Source organism: Electrophorus electricus, chromosome 12 (genome assembly GCF_041902795.1).
Source record: "Electrophorus electricus isolate QZ-2024a chromosome 12, ASM4190279v1, whole genome shotgun sequence".
Taxonomy (NCBI): Eukaryota; Metazoa; Chordata; class Actinopteri; order Gymnotiformes; family Gymnotidae; genus Electrophorus; species Electrophorus electricus.
Window position 1 is genome coordinate 28,498,425 of NC_137508.1, and position 21,576 is coordinate 28,520,000.

The window sequence follows — 21,576 nt, forward strand, 5'->3', positions numbered from 1 at the left end:
TCCTCTAGTGCAGAACAGAAGGCCGCACACGCACGCGCACATGCACGCACGCACACTTACACACACGCACTTACACACGTGCACTTACACACACGCATGCAGACGCACACACACACACTCTCACGCACACGCACGCACCCGCACGCACGCACCCGCACACACACACTCACACACACACTTACACCCTCACATACACACACACACACACACACACACACACACACACACACACACACACACACACACTTACACCCTCACACAGACACACACACACTTACACCCTCACACACACACACACACACTTACACCCTCACACACACACACACACACACACACTTACACCCTCACATAGACACACAGACACTTACACCCTCACACACACACACACACACACACACACACACACACACCACTCTTACGCTGTGGCGTGACACCACATTCAAACTTTTACATCCCCTAATGATGCTTTTTTAAAATCAGGGATCTTTTTATAAGTCTTGTAAGGTCTTAATTAGGGCGCGCAATGACAGACTCCGAGAGCACCACCATCCTCAGAAGCGTAAAGTACAGGGCTGCCATGACAGCTCTAATAACAGGCTGAGATAGCCCCCTCCGCTGAAGATAAACGAGGGTTCGTCGGTGCCTGCTGGGGAAGAGACAGAAAAAAGACGAACCGGACCAGAGGTGGTGTGGTGCTGTGATGGAGGACCGGAGGTGGTGTGGTGCTGTGATGGAGGACCGGAGGTGGTGTGGTGCTGTGACTCCCTCAAGCAAGCAAACCCACTCCCCCCACTGCTCTTTTGTGAGGAAGACGCAAGGCTGGTAGGCAGTCTGGTGATTAGTTACGCTGCTGCTGAATGATGTGATGAGTGGTAGCAGATGTGGTTTAGTTCTGGAGATACTGCTGAGCGGAGATTCACCTACGGCACACAGACAGGTGCGCAAATGTTTCAGTGCTCTGGATTAAACAACAGTTCAATGCTGAACACTCCTGGATTTCTGAAAGTGGAGGAATTGTAATTACTTTCAAAGCAGCTGGGACAGATGTTTGTTTATTGCAAATCCAGTGACAGTTGAAGAAAAAACTGCCCAAGCAAGTGGGAGCTAATCGTTACCTGCTTCAAACACTCGTCTAATTAGTACTAACGAGCTGGTAATACTGGTGCACAGGAGCTCCCATCCATCAGGAGTGAGAGCGGGGAGGGTTCCTGCATCACTTCCTGTGCCAGCTGATGAGTCTGTGCTGCCAGCGCTCTGACTCCAACACTCTGACTCCAGTCCTCTTTGACTCCTGATGGATGGGAGATCCTCTGCACCAGTATTACCAGCTCGTTAGCACTAATTAGACGAGTGTTTGTAGCAGATGGCAACTGGCTCCCACTTGCTTGGGCAGTTTAAAAATCAGTTAAATTTACAAAAAAAAAGTGATTAGAAGAACTTACATTAATACTGTGAAGCTAAATGAGTGTCTTTCCCAAAGCTGAGGATTTAATGTTGTTCTAAAAGTGGTTCTTGACTCATTCCTTGTTGCAAATGCTTGGAGTTTCACACCTCTACAGCAGAGAGTTTCAGCGTGGGAGAACACGACCACCTCCACCGTCCATCCGTCCTGTCCACATGAGTGCACCGACACCACTCTCTGCTTCTGTCACGAGTACAGTAGGACCTTATTTGCATATGAAAAGATCTTAGTGGCTCAGCTTAGCTTGGAAACGAGCTACTGCTTTTCCCCGTTGTCACGGTGCACTCTGAGAAGGACAACACACGAGGGGCCATGGAAAAGCCCAGGAGGGAGAGACCGAGCATGGGGGAGACAGACAGACAGAGTGACAGACAGGCCTGAGTCATGCTGTCAGATTGCACTGCCATCATCTGCCTCTCCAGTGAGAAGAACACTGTAGCACACACAAGGAGACGTGCTTCCCTGCCTCTGCCCCGGATAAACACACAAGATGAGACTATAATGATGATTACCTAACCGACCGTGTTTGCAACCACAAATATGAATGTAGAAATATGTGCCTAGTGGTGGCCTGATTTTTTTTTAGATATTTGTTTGAAAATATAGACCTGTAAAACATCTAAGTAGGCACAGCAATTAAAAAAGTAAACCATTAGCTTGCTATTGGCGTTTGAGAAAAGAAAACATAACTGACACTGAGATCATACGCCATAACGGTCTGTTCCCAAAGATGCAGGGAACTGTTTCAGACTGTTCAGATGAAAACCAAACAAGGCGCTCACATCATCCACTGGGAAGCCCATCAACCCTGCTGGCACATCTCTGGCTTTGTGCCAGTCCTGTGCCCGCCAGCGATGCCCAACGGGGCAGTCAGAATGTCAGACAGGCTGGGCAGAGACGGGCTTGGGGCTTGAGTCTTTTGTTTCTCTACACCAGCATGAGTGGGAGAGGGGGCTTCCAGAACATACACAAGCACTAGCAGACAGCAGGCGAGCAGAATGAGCATGGAGGATGGCTAGGTGGTGCGTATTCATTTTTGTATTAGACCTCCCTGGAATATCACAATTCTTACATGCCCTGGAAAACAGAAGCCTGACAGAAGTGGGACCACTGATGCCTGTAAGAGACAGTGGCAATCAGCCCCTATTTAGTTCAAAATCCTATTTTGCAAATGGCAAGGTTTGGTAAGACAGGCAGACCCTGGTTGTCTCTTAAATCTGACAACTGAAGCCACGATGTCTTGTTTTGGTAGCATCATATGTACTGGAAATGGATTACACAAATACAAATTACACCAATAAAGTAGTGTGTTACCTACCACACAAACACACACACACACACACACACACACACACACACACACACACACACACGTGTGCACATACTGTGTGTGGATAAGGCAGGCTCTGCTGCTGAGGAACGGATATCTGATCTAGGGTCTCTCTCATGTGTGGAGGGGCTATGAGTGTGGATTAACATCTGAACTGAGATCAGGCCAATGTGTGGGCTTTGTCACCATGCCAACAGCACCCAAACGCGCCGATGGCCGCAGAGCCTTTTATTGTGCTAATCCACTCCAGGGACTGGCTGTCAATCACTGGCCCCATAAACCCCCCTTATAGGTCGTGCGTCCCACTCCCCCATAGCCCCTCCCTCTGGCCTGGTTTCTCTTCTTCTATAGGACTGTATACATACTCATTCAGACTTAGATCAGCTACAACTAAACACAGACATGAAAACATAAAACCAAGGTTCATGTGATTACCGGTCTATACAGTGGTCAAGAGGCGACGGTTTTGTGGCTGTGACCTCATCCACACTTCTACTTGCAGAGATGTCTCAGGTGTCTGACCCCTGTACGACCTCAGCCCCCAGTACTTGGATCTCTATAAATACCACCCGAGTTTCCGGTCCAGTCACTGGGCTGCAGCTTCCCTAGAGAGGCAAACAGCCCTGGTCCAGCCCTGTAAAACGATGAGAGAGTCTATTACCATGTCACTGGCAGCCATTAAGAGCTCATCACCAGAAGGCCAGTTGAGAGCTGAGCTAATGCATGCTAATATAATTCCACTTCAACAAAACGGGTCACACGCATCCCTTAACACCACGGGATTAAATATCATCTTTTAAAATTCCAGGATGAAAATAGTATAAATATTTACTGTATGAAATCCAGAGAGTTGAACCATTTTTTATTACACTGGCCACAGGAAGCTGATAATAGCAGGCAACAACATACATGCAATGGATCTGAGTATAATGTCCATTTTAGATTCAGATTCTTTGTATTTGGTGCTTGGCTAAGCAACCACGACTTCAGCCAGTAAAAGTGTGTGTGTGTGTGTGTGTGTGTGTGTGTGTGTGTGTGTGCGTGTGTGTGTGTGAGAGAGAGAGAGAAGGGAGCCATGGTGCCCAATCTCCATCAGAAAACAGTAAGAGCCACTTATCCATTAGCATTCATGTATGACTGCAGCCTGGAGTGGCGTGTGGGACTGAGAGAGTGCTGTGTGGAGCTAGCGTGTCAGCCCTGGCTAAGGCCTCCTCCACCTGCCAGCTGCAGATTAAATCACCCCCACCCCCAACCCATGCATTTAGGTCTCATAACCACAGAGCAGGACGCAGTCTCGGCAGGGCGTCTAGCTGAGACCTGCTCCCCTCCTCTCGCTAAGATCTGGGCTTAGAACCCTCCGAAGCAGATGGCAGGTAGCGATGATGCGTTTGTCTTTGTGTTTGCATGATAGCATGTTCCACAACAGTTATAGCCAATGGCAGAGTTGCTAATCGTGTGTCTAATTTGACTTGCAGAGCTACAGCACCATTGTAAACAAAGCGCTTTTGTAGATCGCACTGGACGACAGCATCTGCTAAACGCTGTAAATGTAAACACAGATGATCAGGAGGGATGAATAATTAGCATATGTCAATACTGCCCTGGTTGTGCTCTTTTTTTTTTAGCACAGCGGGAAGGCCACAGAAGAGGTTTCTCCACAAACAGCGCAATGAGATATGGGACACTGCAGACACTGTGCCATGTACGTTCCCAGAAGACACCTGCTTACAAGGACATGCCTGCAGTGACAATGTACGACAGGAAAGTCCTTCCATTCACACACACACACACACACACACACACACACACACACACACACGCACACACACACACACACACACACACATTACAAGCACCAGCTTGGTAAAGACAGTAAGTATTTCTCAGGATTTCACAAGGATCTTAATTGAGGCACCTGCTCACTAAACTGAGGTATCAGATCAGTCTAATAACTTAGTTTTAACAGTGGCAAACACTTCAATATATTCATCAGTCTGATAACTTCAATATAATCATTCTAAAATATTTACAACTGATTACAGCAACTTATCACTTCCTTTAGGCCGAGGACCTCTTGTTTTCAGTCTAACTTTCATCTCAAGCCAAAGTCAACAAAGCTATAAACACAGAGGCCAAGATAACATAGCCTGGTAATATCCAACCAGCTTCATTAGGTACAGGAGTCAGAGACTTCGCATTTAGCTGTATAGTAGTCAAACCAATCATCACCCAGCAACAACGTAACCAATCACCACCCAGCACCAACTTAACCAATCACCACCCAGCACAAACCAATCATCACACAGCACCAACTTAACCAATCATTATACAGAATCAATTTAACCAATCACTACCCAGGATCAACTAATCACCCAACACCAACTAATTACCAATCACCACCCAGCACCATCTGACTGGAACTCTAAGTAGTGGCTATGCAGTGTCAAAACCACAGGTGTATTCACAAACCTATCAGGCTACTGGCAAGTTCAAGACAGACAAATTATTTAATGACACACTTACAAAATGGACCAATGACAGCATTGTTGGAGATAACAGTACACAATAATGATAATTATACTATAGCTATCGAGGGCCTTTAAGAAGGACCCTTGAAATGTTTCCACTCATAAATAAAGAAAATTTATACTTAAAAATAGTCCATTTTCTGAATCATAAATGATGCTGTACAGTCTATGGTACTGAGTGTCTAATCATGAGCAAGGTAAATGGTATTGGTGGAAATGTCTATATCAAAGTTCAATGCAGAATAAAGTGGTAGGTAATAAAGCACAGCCAAGCTGCTCCTAGAATCATAAAGTCTGTTTATTATCCACATTATTTAAGCTTTAATTAGATATCTGGAGTCTGTTGGGTATTAGGCAGACAAGGATGCTAATGTACTGGCAAACAACCAGATTAAATGCTCTCTCTTTAGACTTAATGGGAATTTTACACTGATATACAACAGAAAACATACATGGAAAGGCTGCCAAAGTAGAAAAAGTGTCTTACTCATTATCAGTGGACAATTTGGACATTTAGCTGAATTTCCAAACATTTATACAGAAAAACACTAATATTCAATGACAAATGGGAGGAAGTGTGATGGGAATTGTTTTATTCAGTATTATGCATTTATATTTTAGTAGTTAAGACTTTATTTTTCTATAGAATGACTCTAAAGAGTATTGATAACTCCCAGCCCCAAGAGGAAAGTTACAAGAACTAAAAAAAGCAGATCTGTGTAGGAGCAGTACTTAACAAACATGGTGCGTTGAAACTAGTCCCGACGCATGCTGATAGGAGTAGAGTAATCGCAGAGGGTGAGAGAGAGATCTAAAGTGAGTGAGTGAGTCTGCTCTGGTCTCCTCTCCTCTCTGCTACTCTGTGAGCGAGACTCAGTCCTTCTTGTGCACAGAAGTTTGCACAAAAGGGTTTTTTAAATAAGAAGTCTATTTCACTCAAATGTGATTAATTCCCAGAAATTCCATGATATTAACACCACACTTCAGGTTTCCACACCACGGATGGAAGCTACATCCTACATCCTCAGTTTTGGTAGGTTTCCATTCTGTACACATGGTGCAAGGTTAAAATATAGCTACCAAGCTATCACACAAAGCCTTGAAGGCTGACGTTAACGCCCTTTACCTTAGCCTTCTAGCTAAGTAACTTTCTAGCTAATTTGAGTTCTCTTATATATCACTGGCTCCAGTGGCCCATTTCTGTACAAGAAGTGAGTTCGCTAACAGACGTTATTAGAAAGCCCTTCCATAGCAGTGGTTCATATGCGTCCTTAAAGAGCTTGGCAGTATATTACATCTTGGTGGCAAGCTATTAATGTTACGTCTGAACTTTTTAGCGTGCATTCAGAATGAAAATGTACCAAAACTGTGTAAGCTACTACAGCTCCTGGTGGTGGTCAGAGACCTGTGGAGCAGCTCTAACCCCTGCAACTCATTCTTCATCTGCAGACTGACTGAACAAATTCACCATTTTACAGCCGTGTCTTGCTACCACTTGCCCCTGGTAGACTTTCACACGCTGGTCACTCAATATTGGCTAGGGCTACAGTTGCACAATATGCAGGTTAAGGTACAGTGACTACTAACTGTTTTATATTTCTAAATGAATGGAAGCCATGCAAATGTATGTAAATGTATGTAAATGTATGGAAAATGAGATGTAAATGAGATGTAAATGTATGGAAAACAAGTAAAATGTTCGATTATTGTTAAAGCTAAAAAATGAGTAACAAGCTTTTTCATTTGGCACCCTAGTTGTGTTTAGCAAGAGTGCAGGTTCTTATGGTTATGAAATACATTACAGTTATGAAATTAGAACAGGATGACTAATTGAGATGAAACATTACTCAGCTCATTGGAAAGTTCAGAGATTCCAAGAACAACATCTTCCCTTACTGGGGAAGGCTACTTCTCTAATAACCCAATGGATCATACTGCAAGCAGTGAGATTCCTTAGCATGCCTGTTTTACGCTTCGGTGCTGCATTCCAATTTGTCACTTGTGCGAATTCCAAGGGCTTTCCTGTTTTGGGATTTGTGTCTGAGACTTGCAGAGTCATCAGCGTTCCTTTCATAATTGTTGTGTGGGCTCAAAATCACAAAGCCGCCAGCGCCTGCTAATGTTCCACAACATACTCGGTTTTATACTCTACCCTCTACCCAGAGAACAGTTTCTTTAATATTCTGTTTGTTTCAGCTACTTTCAGAAGTACACTTCAAATGTCTTTTTTTCCACCATCAATATCTCAGTATTAATAACAATCAGAAGAGAAAAACTGCCTGCAGCATTAAATTGTGCCACTCGTTGTCACCAACATCACCACAATCATTCCACCTGTAGTTCAACCTGGCAGTTGGTCCCAGTGAATTTTCTTAGTTCCAGCGTATCCCATCTGTCTGCTCTTGATATTTCTGCCATTGCTCTTATTTACTTTATCTCTTATATTATGTAATAGATCTCAGTTTGTTGCCCTTAGGAAACATAAACTAACACTATCTTGAAGGCGTCCCTCAGGGAGCAGTCTTGGGCCCTTGATTTTTATTAATTACATTTCCTCTTGGTCTTCGTTTTCATTATGATAATTATATTCATATTTTTAGTTCCTAAAGCACCAGCATCGTCACCCATCCCTAATATCCTGCATTTCAGGATATTAAAGAAAAGATACATTCTCTCTTTCTGAAACATAACCCCAGTAAATACTACTTATTTACTTTATATTCACTGTAATTTAATTCTGCGGCTTTAAAATTTAATCTAGAAGCGGTATCTGTTAAAGCTGCATGGGTAGGTCACAATGTACTTCACAAGTTCTCATGTTATCTTCAGACCAGCTTTCTCTTTGAATCTCACATTAGGGCACTGGCTAAAAAATGGTTTGGTTTTTTTCCAGTGTAGCCTTTCATGATTTCAGCCCATGCTTATCCAAACACAGAAATGTTTGTCCGTGCCTTCATATACTCCCATCTCTTTATTTGTGTTCCTGATATACCTCACTTCCTTTGTAATGTATTCAAAACGCTCAAAATTCTCTCTTGTTTCTCACTGGCCTGTCTGAGCTTCTTCACCCCTGCTCCCTTGTGGTCATGTGCAGATCGTCTGGGGCTGAATCGAAGCCTCAAGCTCGCTCACTGTTGGGGACAGATCTCACGGTTGCGGCCGTGAGACACTAATGGAGTTTTAATGTGTAGGTGTTATCGTGCGAGCATGTGTGTGTGTGCAAGGGTTCTGCTGTTCTGGAGAGACAAAGACAGACTGACATCCTGCAGCTCTCAGCACAGACACCACTGACGCTAATCTCTGCTGACATCATCAAGGAGCGCCAGTCACAGCCCATCCTGTGTACTTCGTACACAACTTGCTGTTTCTCTCAATGTCTCTCTTATCTTCATGTACGACACAAGTCTCATCGAGCATATGGACTGTGCACATCTCATTACTAAATGAATAGTGCTTAAATGCGCCCACCCCAACATGTGACTGACAGCTGGCTGACTCAGCAGGAAATCACTCCAGACTGCAGACCTCAGCTGACGATTTTAGGTACTTTGAAAATGAGATGTAACCATAGAACACAGGAACCATAGAGTTAACCATAGAACACAGGAACCATAGAGTTAACCATAGAACACAGGAACCATAAAACACAGGAACCATAAAGTTAACCATAGAACACAGGAACCATAAAGTTAACCATAGAACACAGGAACCATAGAGTTAACCATAGAACACAGGAACCATAGAGTTAACCATAGAACACAGGAACCATAGAACACAGGAACCATAAAGTTAACCATAAAACACAGGAACCATAGAACACAGGAACCATAGAGTTAACCATAGAACACAGGAACCATAAAGTTAACCATAAAACACAGGAACCATAGAACACAGGAACCATAGAGGTTCTGTGGTTAAGAATATGGTTCCTGCGATCTTTTGTACCTTTCACAATTATATTTATGGGAGAGCAGGGACAACCTATTCATGAACCTGCTAATTTATTATAAATAATGGCTTCTTCCATAATGTTTGAGTCAGTTAAGTTCATTGCTTACAATACTCCACCGTGTGCACAAAGTTTGATCTTATCTGCATTTTAGTTCGTAGTTGACTAAGCATCGCACTTGTAGGAAATGATCAACCAAGTTATATTTAAGAGGGAGAAGGGCTGAAGTGGACAGAGCGAGCCAGAAAGACAGAAAGGCCTTCAGGCTTGGCTCCCTTCAGTTCTGTCACTTCTGTGAGTGACGCTGAGCTCGCCTGCGCCCATTCCAGCGCGTGCCCAGCACTCTCTACACCGGCCATGCCCTGAAATAGCAACAAAAACCTTCAAGATTACTCAGCCTTCTCTGACCACAACGTAACCCAGGAGCAGACAGCCAATAAACCCGCTGACCTCTGTTCTTACTCTTGACTTCCACCACGTCTGGAGATAATATTCCTAAGATCTCAGCTGGTGAAGGACGTCAGGGGTGCAGGTGGTCGTTACCAGCTACTGATGCGTAAGGCTGAACTATCTATATGTAAATATGGCCATAACATGTCTGGTAATGTATGGCTCCCATGTGGAAGTGTAATGGGAGCTCTCGTGTGTGTGAGTGAGCGGTCTAAGGAGCATCTGAGGACATCACAGCACATCACACCCCTTTCATGAAACGTTTAGGCAACATCAAACAAAGACATTCAGAGGGAGGAAATGAGTGACTGTTTACTCTATTTAATACATTTGTTTTCCAGATCGATATTTCAAAATGTTTTCCTCAAAGCAACATGAAAGCAGTTATACCGCTCATTAGGTTTTATTAATCTCTGAGAGTCTCTTTAACCCCATCTGAAGTCGTCTGTCTTTATGTTTACACAAACCAGGATACATGCTCCCTCTGCTCCGTTTCTTCCGTACCGTATGAAGCGCTGATGTTTTTCTTTCCAGTGTTTTAACGGCTATAAACGTTGGGTGAGCGAGGACGCGTTCCTACCTGCTTGCCTTCCAGAGTGTACAGCCTCTTGACTGCACCCGTGTCCAGCTTGATGGCATCAGTGATGTCCGTCAGCACCTGCTCGAACGAGTGCGCCGTCTTCTTGTTGAGCAGGACGCGGACAGCCTTGCGGGGTTTCACGCCGCTGCGGATGACGGTCACCAGCTTGGGCTTGATGAAGTCTTTGCTTTCTCTCTCCCGAAGCTCGCTCTTAAGCGTGGGCAGCGAGGACAGCGAGCGCGACGTGCCCGCCTTTACATTCACCGACCAGTTGGGGTTCACGTTCTTCATGTAGTCCACCTTACGGAAGGGTTCGTTGGAGGCGCACACGTAGCTCTCTCCTAGCAGAGGAACAGGGTAAAGACGAGGGTGGATGATGCGTTCTGTCAGGGTTCAACACAACGGCTCAACACCACCTGTTTTGGCAGAAATTTTCATTGTATTCTTTGAGTCTCTGTTCTTTGTTTAAGTCTAAGCCAAGTCCTCCTTTGTAGTAGAAATAAACTTTCCATTTTCAGTGAAATGGGCCTGAGAATGCAACAAGGATCTCAGTATAATACTACGGAACACTGATCAGTGTAAATTTTATTAAGACATTTATCTCGGTAACGCACACTTCCTGCTTACCACAACGTCCTAACACATAACTTTGATGGTATGTTTGTGAAGGGAGTCCCTCGTGCGGGATCACGGGGTCGGTGAGACCCTCAGCACGCTGAGGTCACCTGTAAGGAAACACACTCCCCTGTCGCAAGCTCTTGTGCTATTGGACGAGGTCCCAAGTATTCTCGTCAGCATTCCCACATAACAGTTCCCACAACATACGTTAGTCAACACTCAGAGGCTCTGCTGGTAAGTGGAAACCACAAAACAGATGAATGAGTGGATAAGAATTTCCCCTTTAAACACTTTTCCTCAACTTTCTGACACCTCTCTTTGGCCTAGGCTACGTACTGTAGTAACCACCCTGTGTAAGCAGAAGTCTTTGGGACTTTTACAGGAAGAGTCCTGAGCTTCTGGGTATGTCAGCGTTTGAGTGTTTGGCACGAGGGTGCAGACGCAGCAGGTCTGAAACAGATCACATGAAGGACAGCAGAGTCATGGCGACCAGCTGTGTAGTCCAGAAGAACAACCGCTAACCCAAAAACAACCTCACTCCAAGTGGGAGAATATCCTAACCCTACTCCCTCACCATGACCTGGACCCTAGACATGATCACGTGACTACAAACGATCATCCTTTCAAAACAATGCTTCGGAGAGAGAGAGACTGAGCTGTAAACTTTGTCTCCGGAAATGCCAAGCTGCCTGCAGTCATGTGATCAGTCACAGGGCCTGAGGATGCTGCATTACAGCAGGCAGGGCAGTTTGTGCCTGGTGTCCTTGAAAGCTAAGATAGCCATAAACTCCCTGGGGCAGGTAAAACCGCTGAGAGGGGTAACAATAGCCTGAGCTGGCAGTTAGCAGTGCTGTGTCTGGGTTTGTGTTGGAAAGCACAGAGAAGATGACCGATCGTTACTGACACATAAATACGGACAAACTGCTGTTTGTCCACCTGTCTGTCTCCCATGTTCCAGGTTTTGACTCGCCAGCGTCCCTATCCTGATCAGTAGGAAGAGGAAGAGAAGAAGTGGAGATTGCTGTTGTGCTTTGACTTGTGTCTGCATTTTTTCATATTGTGACTGTGTGTATGACTTTCTCCTTCTCCCCTTGACTTCACGTTCACTTTGTCCTGTTGTTTGGTTGCTGGTTAGTAAATGTCTGTTATCTTGTATATAGTAGTTACTCACTGGTGCTAGGGAGAGGCTGCCATTTTGTTTGGGTGTGGGTTTGTCTCTGTTTGTATCAGTAAAGTCAGTGTAGTCATTGTATGTTTCTTTTGGTTAGTTTATTCTTTTGTCTTTTTGTTTCTAGTGTGGTTTTGTGTGTTGTGTTGGTCTGGGCCACTCCTGTGCTATTGCCGAGTTTCTGGTACATTTTTGTATCTGAACAACAAAACTTGTAAATACACTTGACTTTTGTCATCAACCTGTTTGTCTGGTTTGTATCCCATTATTACCACTGTAGATACGGCCACACAGTCCAGACAGGGTCCTAATACTGGGATTAAACATTTAAGGGAAACATGCATGGCTTTTCTTCTTGCAAACTTGTATACTTTATGTGAAAATACTGGTGTCTGCCACTATAGTGTAAGAGAGACTAGTAAAAGCTCTTATATGGATCTGTGGTCTCAGACCCCACTGACACCACTGCAGTCTAGCCCAGCTTCAGTCACAGTCCTGCTGTCTCACTGTCTCACTCCAAGACCTCGCACAACAAAGAAAGCCTAAACAGATGCTAAATCAGACTTCCTGAAAATGAACAGATTTACATTTATCTTACAGTTTTTTCCAAAGCAACTTACAATTAAGACTGAACACAACTTGAATAATTGAGGGTTAAGGGCCTTGCTCAGGGACCCGACATTGGAAACTTGACAGTTGTGGGATTTGAACTGGCAACCGATTACTAATGCAGTAACTTCACCACTGCGACGCCATTGCCCCAGATTCTATGTCAGACTTCCTGAAAATGGTGCACTTGAGTGTTCTGTGCGTCCAAGTTATACAAATAGCACATTAATGCAAACATGTCTAGTATGATGCTTAATTAGCCATAATAATACAAGTGCATAATACTTTAAAAACCTTTTATGAAAAATGGCTTCACAGCTTTATACCAAAACTCCTCACATTTATGTGACATGTTCATGACATGCTCACAGTATACCACTATACTATAAATATTCTTTAAAGACTTCTGAGGTCAACACCAGGGGCGTCATCAGAAATATATGATTGAGGGTCAAAGACCCCCAGGAAAGTTGCAGAAATGAAAAAGAAACATCCATTAACACCTGCCCTAAATGCTGCACTGTTTACTTAAAAAGCAAACTAAAAGCGGTTTTGCATTAATGTTATATCAGCATTTGTGCATCAATCATCATGGTTCCTCCGACATCTACAACAGACACTCAGGTTATGGATCTTCTTTACTCTTATGCTGAAGTCATACAGTCTTCATGACTTTCTCCAACAGACATTCCCTCACACACTGCGAGGGAATGGGTTGAGATTTTTTCAAAGCCGTGCAGAGTGATCGGTAATGGTGCCACAGATCACCCAAACATTAAATATTTCAGACTCAAATTGCGGTTCAGGTTTCATTGCTGTTGTATGGCAGTAGTAGCTCTACCAGGTCCTAGTGCCCCTTTATCTCAGTATATTGTAAATTTGGAGACAGCATGGTACGGTTTAATAAGACAGAATAAATGAGAACTATTGAGGATGTAAACTAATAATGCACACTTACTCGGGAGGGGCATAGCCCCTCTAAAGCAGGCCTAACGACGCCCCGGGTCAACACACATTAAATCTCAATTTCAACTTAATTTCCACATGAAAAGGGAACAAAATCCCAAGGCATCAGGCTTTATTAAACAGATGAATTAACACAAGGCCAATTTAGCAGACAACTTCCAGATGGGGACACTATTACTGACGAGAACAGTCACATACAATCAGTCTGCAATGGCTGAGGGCAGAACTGGGAGTGGTCGCCCTGGGGCAGGAAGGCAGTCTTTACGAGGGACTGCGGTGTAAAACTGTGACCCAGCCTAGTGACCCCAGCCCACCCTTTATCAGTCAGGGGTCCTCTGGTGTCCAGCTGAGTCTCTGGGATTTATTCATCTTTAACTGGGACTCTGACTATGATACATGTAAACTCACAGCTATAGACTTGCAATTTCTGTCAAAAATGTAACATGGATGAAGGCCTCTGGCAAACAGAGTTAATGATGATCATGTAAATCTGAGTGAGATATAATTAATGGAATAAAGAAGTGAAATTATAGACTAAAACATATAAACACTATGTATTATAGTATGTAATTTATAAATGTGTTATTTAAAAGCTAGATTTTACAACCATGTGTTTGTGTGTGGGGGTGCGTGTGTGGTTGTGGCTGTGTGTGTAGATGTGGGTGTCGGCACACGTGTGTGTGGTTGTGGCTGTGTGTGTGTATGTGTGTGCTTGCATGTGTGGTTGTGGCTGCGTGTGTGTGTGTGTGTGTGTGTGTGTGTGTGTGTGTGTGTGTGTACTGTACCCCCACCCCCTGCACAAAGGTGACTCTAGCCTGCTGTTCAGGTCGAGTCTGAACAGTCCTGCTATGTGGAGCACTTTTCAGTGATGCTCTCAGTCATGTAACAGCAGTCAAGTGGACCCCCCCCCCCCCACTACAGGTCACAATCCCCCCCAACTAATTTAGCAACATGAAGATGTTCAGGTGTTTGCAGGCATTGGCACGTTATTTGTACTTCACACATCACTCCATACCTGCTAAATATATTTACACCCATGTTAACAAACACAGGTAAGCTGCCTTAGGCTCATCGTGCTCAGTGACTCATTTGGGTAAGGTTTTTGATTTAATATTAAAGGTTAGTTTCAAAAAGGTTGATTATAAATATAAACTTCGTGTTTCAACATGGAACAAACACAATCATACATGTTGTGTCTGACCCCATATATTGATCTGTCAGTAACTGGTTAATAGATTAACAAATAAAAGTCTAAACAAGAATTATGACACGATTATGCAAAGGCAATGAAAAACTACAGGGGTGAAATCTGCAATAGGCTAAAATCCAATCAGGAATAGAGAATGCACATGTAACAGCACATGCACACAGTACACACAGGTCAAGGTCTTTTAGAGTAACGTTAATCCTTCTACCTGTGGATCGGTAATCACTTCGTCATGGCTTTTCATCAACTGTTTTGCACTTCTTAAACTGATCACTGAACACAGCCACATCGATTATGAGAAAATGTTACATATCGATTTTTTTTAAATGGCATATATCAATTATGGAAAACAGCAAAATGTGGGAAGTGCTATTGGAGTGTTCTATGGATGAGTGTGTGATCCCTGAGAAAAGGTCCGCTGGACAACAAACTCCGATACTTACGTCTGCTCTCTGGTGTGGATCAATGACACAGACAGATACGCATTACTGAAGTCCCTGCAGGCCAGGGACTACACGTCCATCCCAACTAAAAGTACTAATAGTGAATGCAATTGAATTATTCAAGGAATCATTTTACTTTGTGAAATAAACCGAATCATAAGATGCACCATAATGTGTGATGTTATAATATTACTCATAGGACACCGTAAAAGCTCCTCACCGTCCAGTAGGTCATCCAGACTGGTAATCTTCCTCGCACCGTCCACCGTGTAGATGTAGCGCACGCCCTGCGGGAGACTGACGTTGTCTGACAGCGAGCGCGTGAGTTCCCTAAGCAGCGCGTCCAAAGCCCTGAAGCGGTCGCGCGAGACCGCGTACACCAAGCCCTTGAAATATTTGTCCCCATTCCGGTAGAAACGAACTTTCTTCGCCTTCCTCTCCGAGGTCAGCGACTGCAGCGTGCGCGTGCGGTAGAAGCTACAGTGCGCGCTGTGAGCCGGACTGGGAACGACGCCGTTGCCGCGAGACCCCGACTGAGAGCCCGCACTGCCCCGCGACGAGCGGTGCGTCCTCTCGCGCTCCTCGAAATGCTCCCACTCGATGCTTCTACTCGCGGACATGGTGAGAGTCCGCACGTTCCGCTTTACGGCTCAAAAAACAAATGTTTATGGAAAAGCTTTATGTCAAACAACAGACCGGATGCCAAGTTTTATACCAACGATCAGAAGGTTCCGGGAAAAAAGAACTTTATTCGTAATTCCCAAATCATTCCCAAATAATCCCTAGAACAGCTCAGTGGAGGCGGAGAGGTCCGAGCAAAGCGAGACAATCGCGCTATGATTATCCGTAGGATGAAAGCTCGCAGAGACCAGGAGCGCGTGGAAAAGCAGGCATCTAACCCACGCGCAACGCCAAACCTCCACGCCGGCAGCTAAAGGCACATCCGCGCGCACGCTGCAGGAGCGCGCTCCTCTGATAACTCAGCGCTCCTTTGCAGAGCCGTCCAGCGTCGCGCGGCACAGGAGGGAGGCTGTCGCCTGAACCAGCCCTGCACGAGGACCGGAGACATCCGATCCTCTGGGTCCTAAAGAAAAGCTTGTTCCTCCCACAATGCTGCACGATCGCCCACATATGTGCTTGGAAAATTAATGAAGAATGTATTTTATAATCAAATTCAGTATTTATTCAACTTGAAAAATATACATTGTATATATAATGTAATTATTAGTTTATATCAACACTGCAGATTTTTAATCATATCCAGGGCTGGATTATGGGGGGGGTTGGCTCTATGCACCATAGAATATAGGGGCTGTCTTAAAATTCAGATCTTATACACAGAACATAAAACCATGACAGCATAATGAATAAGGCAGTATGAAGCAATACAATTGGACGCCTACACTGACTCTGATAAAACATGAAAACAAACAAACTCAATAAGCGTGCAATCTGAACTGGGTTAAACAGCCTAGCAAATGACAACTAATCATTCGGGAGGGTTATTTTTATCTTATTAGCTTGTCCAGGTTTCGCTTGTTCGCAGTTTTCACTGTGAGCCCACACACGCAGTTATCCAAGACATTTTAATGATTTAAAGAGTGCTGGTTTAATGCGTGAGCCCAAAACTCAAGCAGCCCACATAAATTACAGGGTGCTACATGTTGATTTGAGATTATTTTTCCGAATGTTTAAACACAGGACTGAGGTAGAATGAACTGAACTGACTGTTATCCTGAGATGAGTCATCTTGTGACCCTGAAGCTGTATATCTGCACAAGCAGAGGCTGAGACCCACTCCACTCCGTACAGAAGATCTCTGCATTCCTAGAGAGTGAAACACGGGGGAGATTAAACGCTATGCATTGATCGTAAAGGACTGTTATGTTATCCACATATCTGTCTGAAATACAAGTGACCAGTCAAATATTAGTCTCAGGGTTACTTTATCAATTCTGAGTTATTGATTATTGTACAGACAATCTGGCGCTCGGTACGTATTTTAATGCCATGTCCATCCACTGTTCTTCTGTTATTTCCCAGTGTTGTGAAGATGGTCTGCACTGAGGCAATGTTAAAAAAGGCACTGAAAGTGTTGTGTGTGTCAATGCCATTACAGCACATAACGCCTCATTGTTCTTTCAGTGAAAAAACACAGACTGCTTGAGCTGTTGGTTCACATACTGATGTTTGGCAGTGTTTTTATTCATCAGAATGGGTCTTTGCACAGTAGGAGAGAAAAGGAACAGTCCAAGCAAAAGGGAAATCCTGTAGACGATATCAACAGCCAACCAGGCTGGCCAAGCACAGAATCCCACCCTCCCAAAAGGAAGGCGTGCAGAGAGAGCAGCCTTTATGCTCAAACTCCCTTCTGCTGCAGAGACAAAGACTTACTAACAGAGACCGCTTCAAATGTTCAGCCTAGCCATCTATCTATCTGTCCACACACACACACACACACACACACACACACACACACACACACACTCGTACACACGCACACGCACGCACACACACAAACAAACACACACACGCACGAACACACACACACAAACAAACGCAAACAAACACACACACAAACACACACGCACGCACGCACGTACACACACGCACACGCACGTACACACACGCACACGCACACACACTGACACACACGCACACACACACACTCGCGCACGCACACGCACATGCACATGCTCACACACACACACACACACATATACACACACACGCACACACGCACGCACACACACACACAAACACACATACAAACATACAAACACACACACACATGCACACGCACGCACGCGCACACACGCACGCACGCACGCGCACTCACGCACGCACACATACACACGTATATATGTATATATATAAATATATAAATATATATATATATATATATATATATATATATATATATATATATATATATATATATATATATATATATATGATGTTGTTCCTGGGATCTGTTGGAGCCATTCTTCCAGTTTGTGCTCCAATTCCCTAGTGCTCCGATTACTACTGGAACTACTGTTGTCTTCACGTTCCACACTTTTCGTGTTCCTCGTGTTGTTATCACTCAGGATTGCCACATCTGTCATTGATTTCCATTCTTCTGTTTGTCCATCATTACTCTGTGACTATGTTTGGTTGGTTATCCATTACAATTTTGTCTGTCTGTATCTGGAAGTCCCACAGGATCTTAGCACGGTCATTTTCCACAAACTTTGTAGGTGTATCCTACTTTGACCTTGGAACTTCCATCTTGTACTCAGCACAGATGTTCCTGTACACTATCCCAGACACTTGGTTATGGCGTTCCATGTGCACTCTGCCTGCTACTATCTTGCATCCTGCTGTTATGTGCTGGATTGTCTCAGGGGCGTCTCTGCACAGCCTGCGTCTGGGGTCCTGCCTGGTGTGGTAGATCCAGCCTCTATTGGTTTTGTATTCAGAGCTTCTTCCTGTGCTGCTGTGATTAGTGCCTCTGTGTTGTCTGTCAATCCAGCCTTTTCCAGCCATCGCTAGGAATTCTCCATATCAGCTACTTCCACTATCTGCTGGTGGTACATGCCGTGCAGGAGATTTTCCTTCCATCATGGTTCCTATTCCTCCTCATTCCCATCCTGCTCGGGTTTCTGCTGCCTGAGGTTCTCAGTAGACACTTCATCATTTAGGGCCATCATCCTGGTGTACTCCTGGATCTAAGATGTTTCATATCCTGGATAGTGGCTCTGACACTAACTATTCCTCCCTAGTAGGTGATATATCTGTTGACGGGTAGTGTGTAGGTGTTGATATATCTGATGACTGGTATGACTGGTAGTGTCTAGGTGTTGATATATCTGATGACTGGTACTGTGTAAGTGTTGATATATCTGATGACTGGTAGTGTAGGTGCTGATATATCTGATTACTGGTATGACTGGTGTGTAGGTGTTGATATATCTGATGACTGCTAGAGTGTAAGTGTTGATATATTTGATGACTGGTATGACTGGTGTGTAGGTGTTGATATATCTGATGACTCGTAGAGTGTAGGTGTTGATATATCTGATGACTGTTAGAGAGTAGGTGTTGATATATCTGATGACTGATAGTGTGTAGGTGCTGATATATCTGATAACTGGTAAAATGTAGGTGTTGATATATATCTGATGACTGGTATGACTGGTGTGTAGGTGTTGATATATCTGATGACTGGTAGTGTGGAGTTGTTGATATATCTGATGACTGGTAGAATGTAGGTGTTGATATATCTGATGACTGGTAGAGAGTAGGTGTTGATATATCTGATTACTGGTAGTGTGGAGTTGTTGATATATCTGATGACTGGTACTGTGTAGGTGTTGATATATCTGATGACTGGTGTGTAGGTGTTGATATATCTGATGACTGGTAGAGAGTAGGTGTTGATATATCTGTTGACTGGTAGAGTGTAGGTGTTGATATATCTGATGACTGGTAGAGAATAGGTGTTGATATATCTGTTGACTGGTAGAGAGTAGGTGTTGATATATCTGATGACTGGTAGTGTGTAGGTGTTGATGTATCTGATGACTGGTAGTGTGCAGATGTTTATATATCTGTTGACTGGTAGAGTGTAGGTGTTGATATATCTGATGACTGGTGTGTAGGTGTTGATATATCTGATGACTGGTAGTGTGTAGGTGTTGATATATCTGTTGACTGGTATGACTGGTAGAGTGTAGGTGTTGATATATTTGATGACTGGTATGACTGGTGTGTAGGTGTTGATATATCTGATGACTGTTAGAGAGTAGGTGTTGATATATCTGATGACTGGTAGAGTGTAGGTGTTGATATATCTCATGATTGGTAGTGTGTAGGTGTTGATATATCTGATGACTGGTAGAGTGTAGGTGTTGATATATCTCATGATTGGTAGTGTGTAGGTGTTGATATATCTGATGACTGGTAGAGTGTAGGTGTTGATATATCTCATGATTGGTAGTGTGTAGGTGTTGATATATCTGATGACTGGTAGAGTGTAGGTGTTGATATATCTCATGATTGGTAGTGTGTAGGTGTTGATATATCTGATGACTGGTAGAGTGTAGGTGTTGATATATCTCATGATTGGTAGTGTGTAGGTGTTGATATATCTGATGACTGGTAGAGTGTAGGTGTTGATATATCTCATGATTGGTAGTGTGTAGGTGTTGATATATCTGATGACTGGTAGAGTGTAGGTGTTGATATATCTGATGACTGGTAGAGTGTAGGTGTTGATATATCTCATGATTGGTAGTGTGTAGGTGTTGATATATCTGATGACTGGTATGACTGGTAGTGTCTAGGTGTTGATATATCTGATGACTGGTACTGTGTAAGTGTTGATATATCTGATGACTGGTAGAGTGGAGGTGTTGATAGGTGTTGATAGCCCAGATTTGACTTCTCAGGACGTGTCTCACGCTTTGTAGGTATTTGACTGTAGCTGTTTTCCTTGTGGCCTCTTCACAAGTCCAATTTTCCGGTGGGATTCCAAGGTACATGTAGTTGCCCTCAACATCTGTTATGTTACCTCCTGGTAGTGTGATCCCCTCTGTTTTAGCTACCTTCCCTCTCCTACCACACTTATCCAGTCTGAATGACATTCCGATGTCGTTGCCGTATATCCTGGTGAGGTGGATTATTGGGTCGATGTCTCATGCATCTTCATGTCATCCATGTAGAGGAGGTGGCTGATGGCTGCTCCATTCTGTAGTCAGTATCTGTAGCCACTCTTGGTGATGATCTCACTGAGGGGGTTCAGGCCGGTGCAGAACATCAGCAAGGACAGGGCATCTCCTTGGTAAATCCCACACTTGATAGCAGCTCCTGCTGTTCGTCTGAGGTTGACCTCTAGGGTCGTCTTCCACAGCCCCACTGAGTTCTTGATGAAGGCTCTAATAGTCCTGTTGATGTTATACAGCGTCAAGCGTTTGACTCAATCCAGTTGATCCAGCGGTCCACAGGTTGTTCTGTCTGGTCTTACAGTGACTGTTTGATCCACCAGTAGCTGGAGCTTGGCTCCTCTGGTGTCCTTGTGAATGCCTTTCATGTATTTAACCATGTGCCTACTCATCTTAGCCAAAATGATGTCTGACCGGATCTTCCATGTTGTGCAGGCAGGGGAGTTGTATCAACCAGGAGTTAGATGGAACTACCCCTTTCTGGGGTCCTTCAGGATCAGGACTGTTCGGCCCTCAGTTAAACATTCAGGGTGGGTTCCATCCAATAGCAGCTGGTTCATT

The 21,576-nt window shown here is 44.1% G+C and overlaps 1 protein-coding gene across 9 annotated transcripts in view; it reads right to left on the bottom strand.

Moving 5' to 3' along the window:
- Window positions 1-16,349, bottom strand: part of dclk2a (doublecortin-like kinase 2a) — a 40,578-nt gene extending 24,229 nt beyond the window's left edge. For 4 of the 9 annotated variants that reach the window (XR_003411997.3, XM_027029262.3, XM_081724728.1 and 1 more), the window contains exons 1-2: window positions 15,531-16,344; window positions 10,300-10,640 (exon numbers count right to left, since the gene is read on the bottom strand). Coding sequence is in view for 7 of the 9 variants with exons in the window: in XM_027029262.3 (XP_026885063.1) it covers window positions 10,300-10,640; window positions 15,531-15,930 (741 nt within the window). In the remaining 2 variants the exon portion in view is untranslated. Of the gene's footprint in view, window positions 1-10,299; window positions 10,641-15,310; window positions 15,444-15,530 lie in introns of those variants that run through there. The other 5 variants (XR_003411998.3, XM_027029260.3, XM_027029261.3 and 2 more) reach the window with 5 other exon arrangements.
- Between the last annotated feature and the right edge of the window lie 5,227 nt (window positions 16,350-21,576).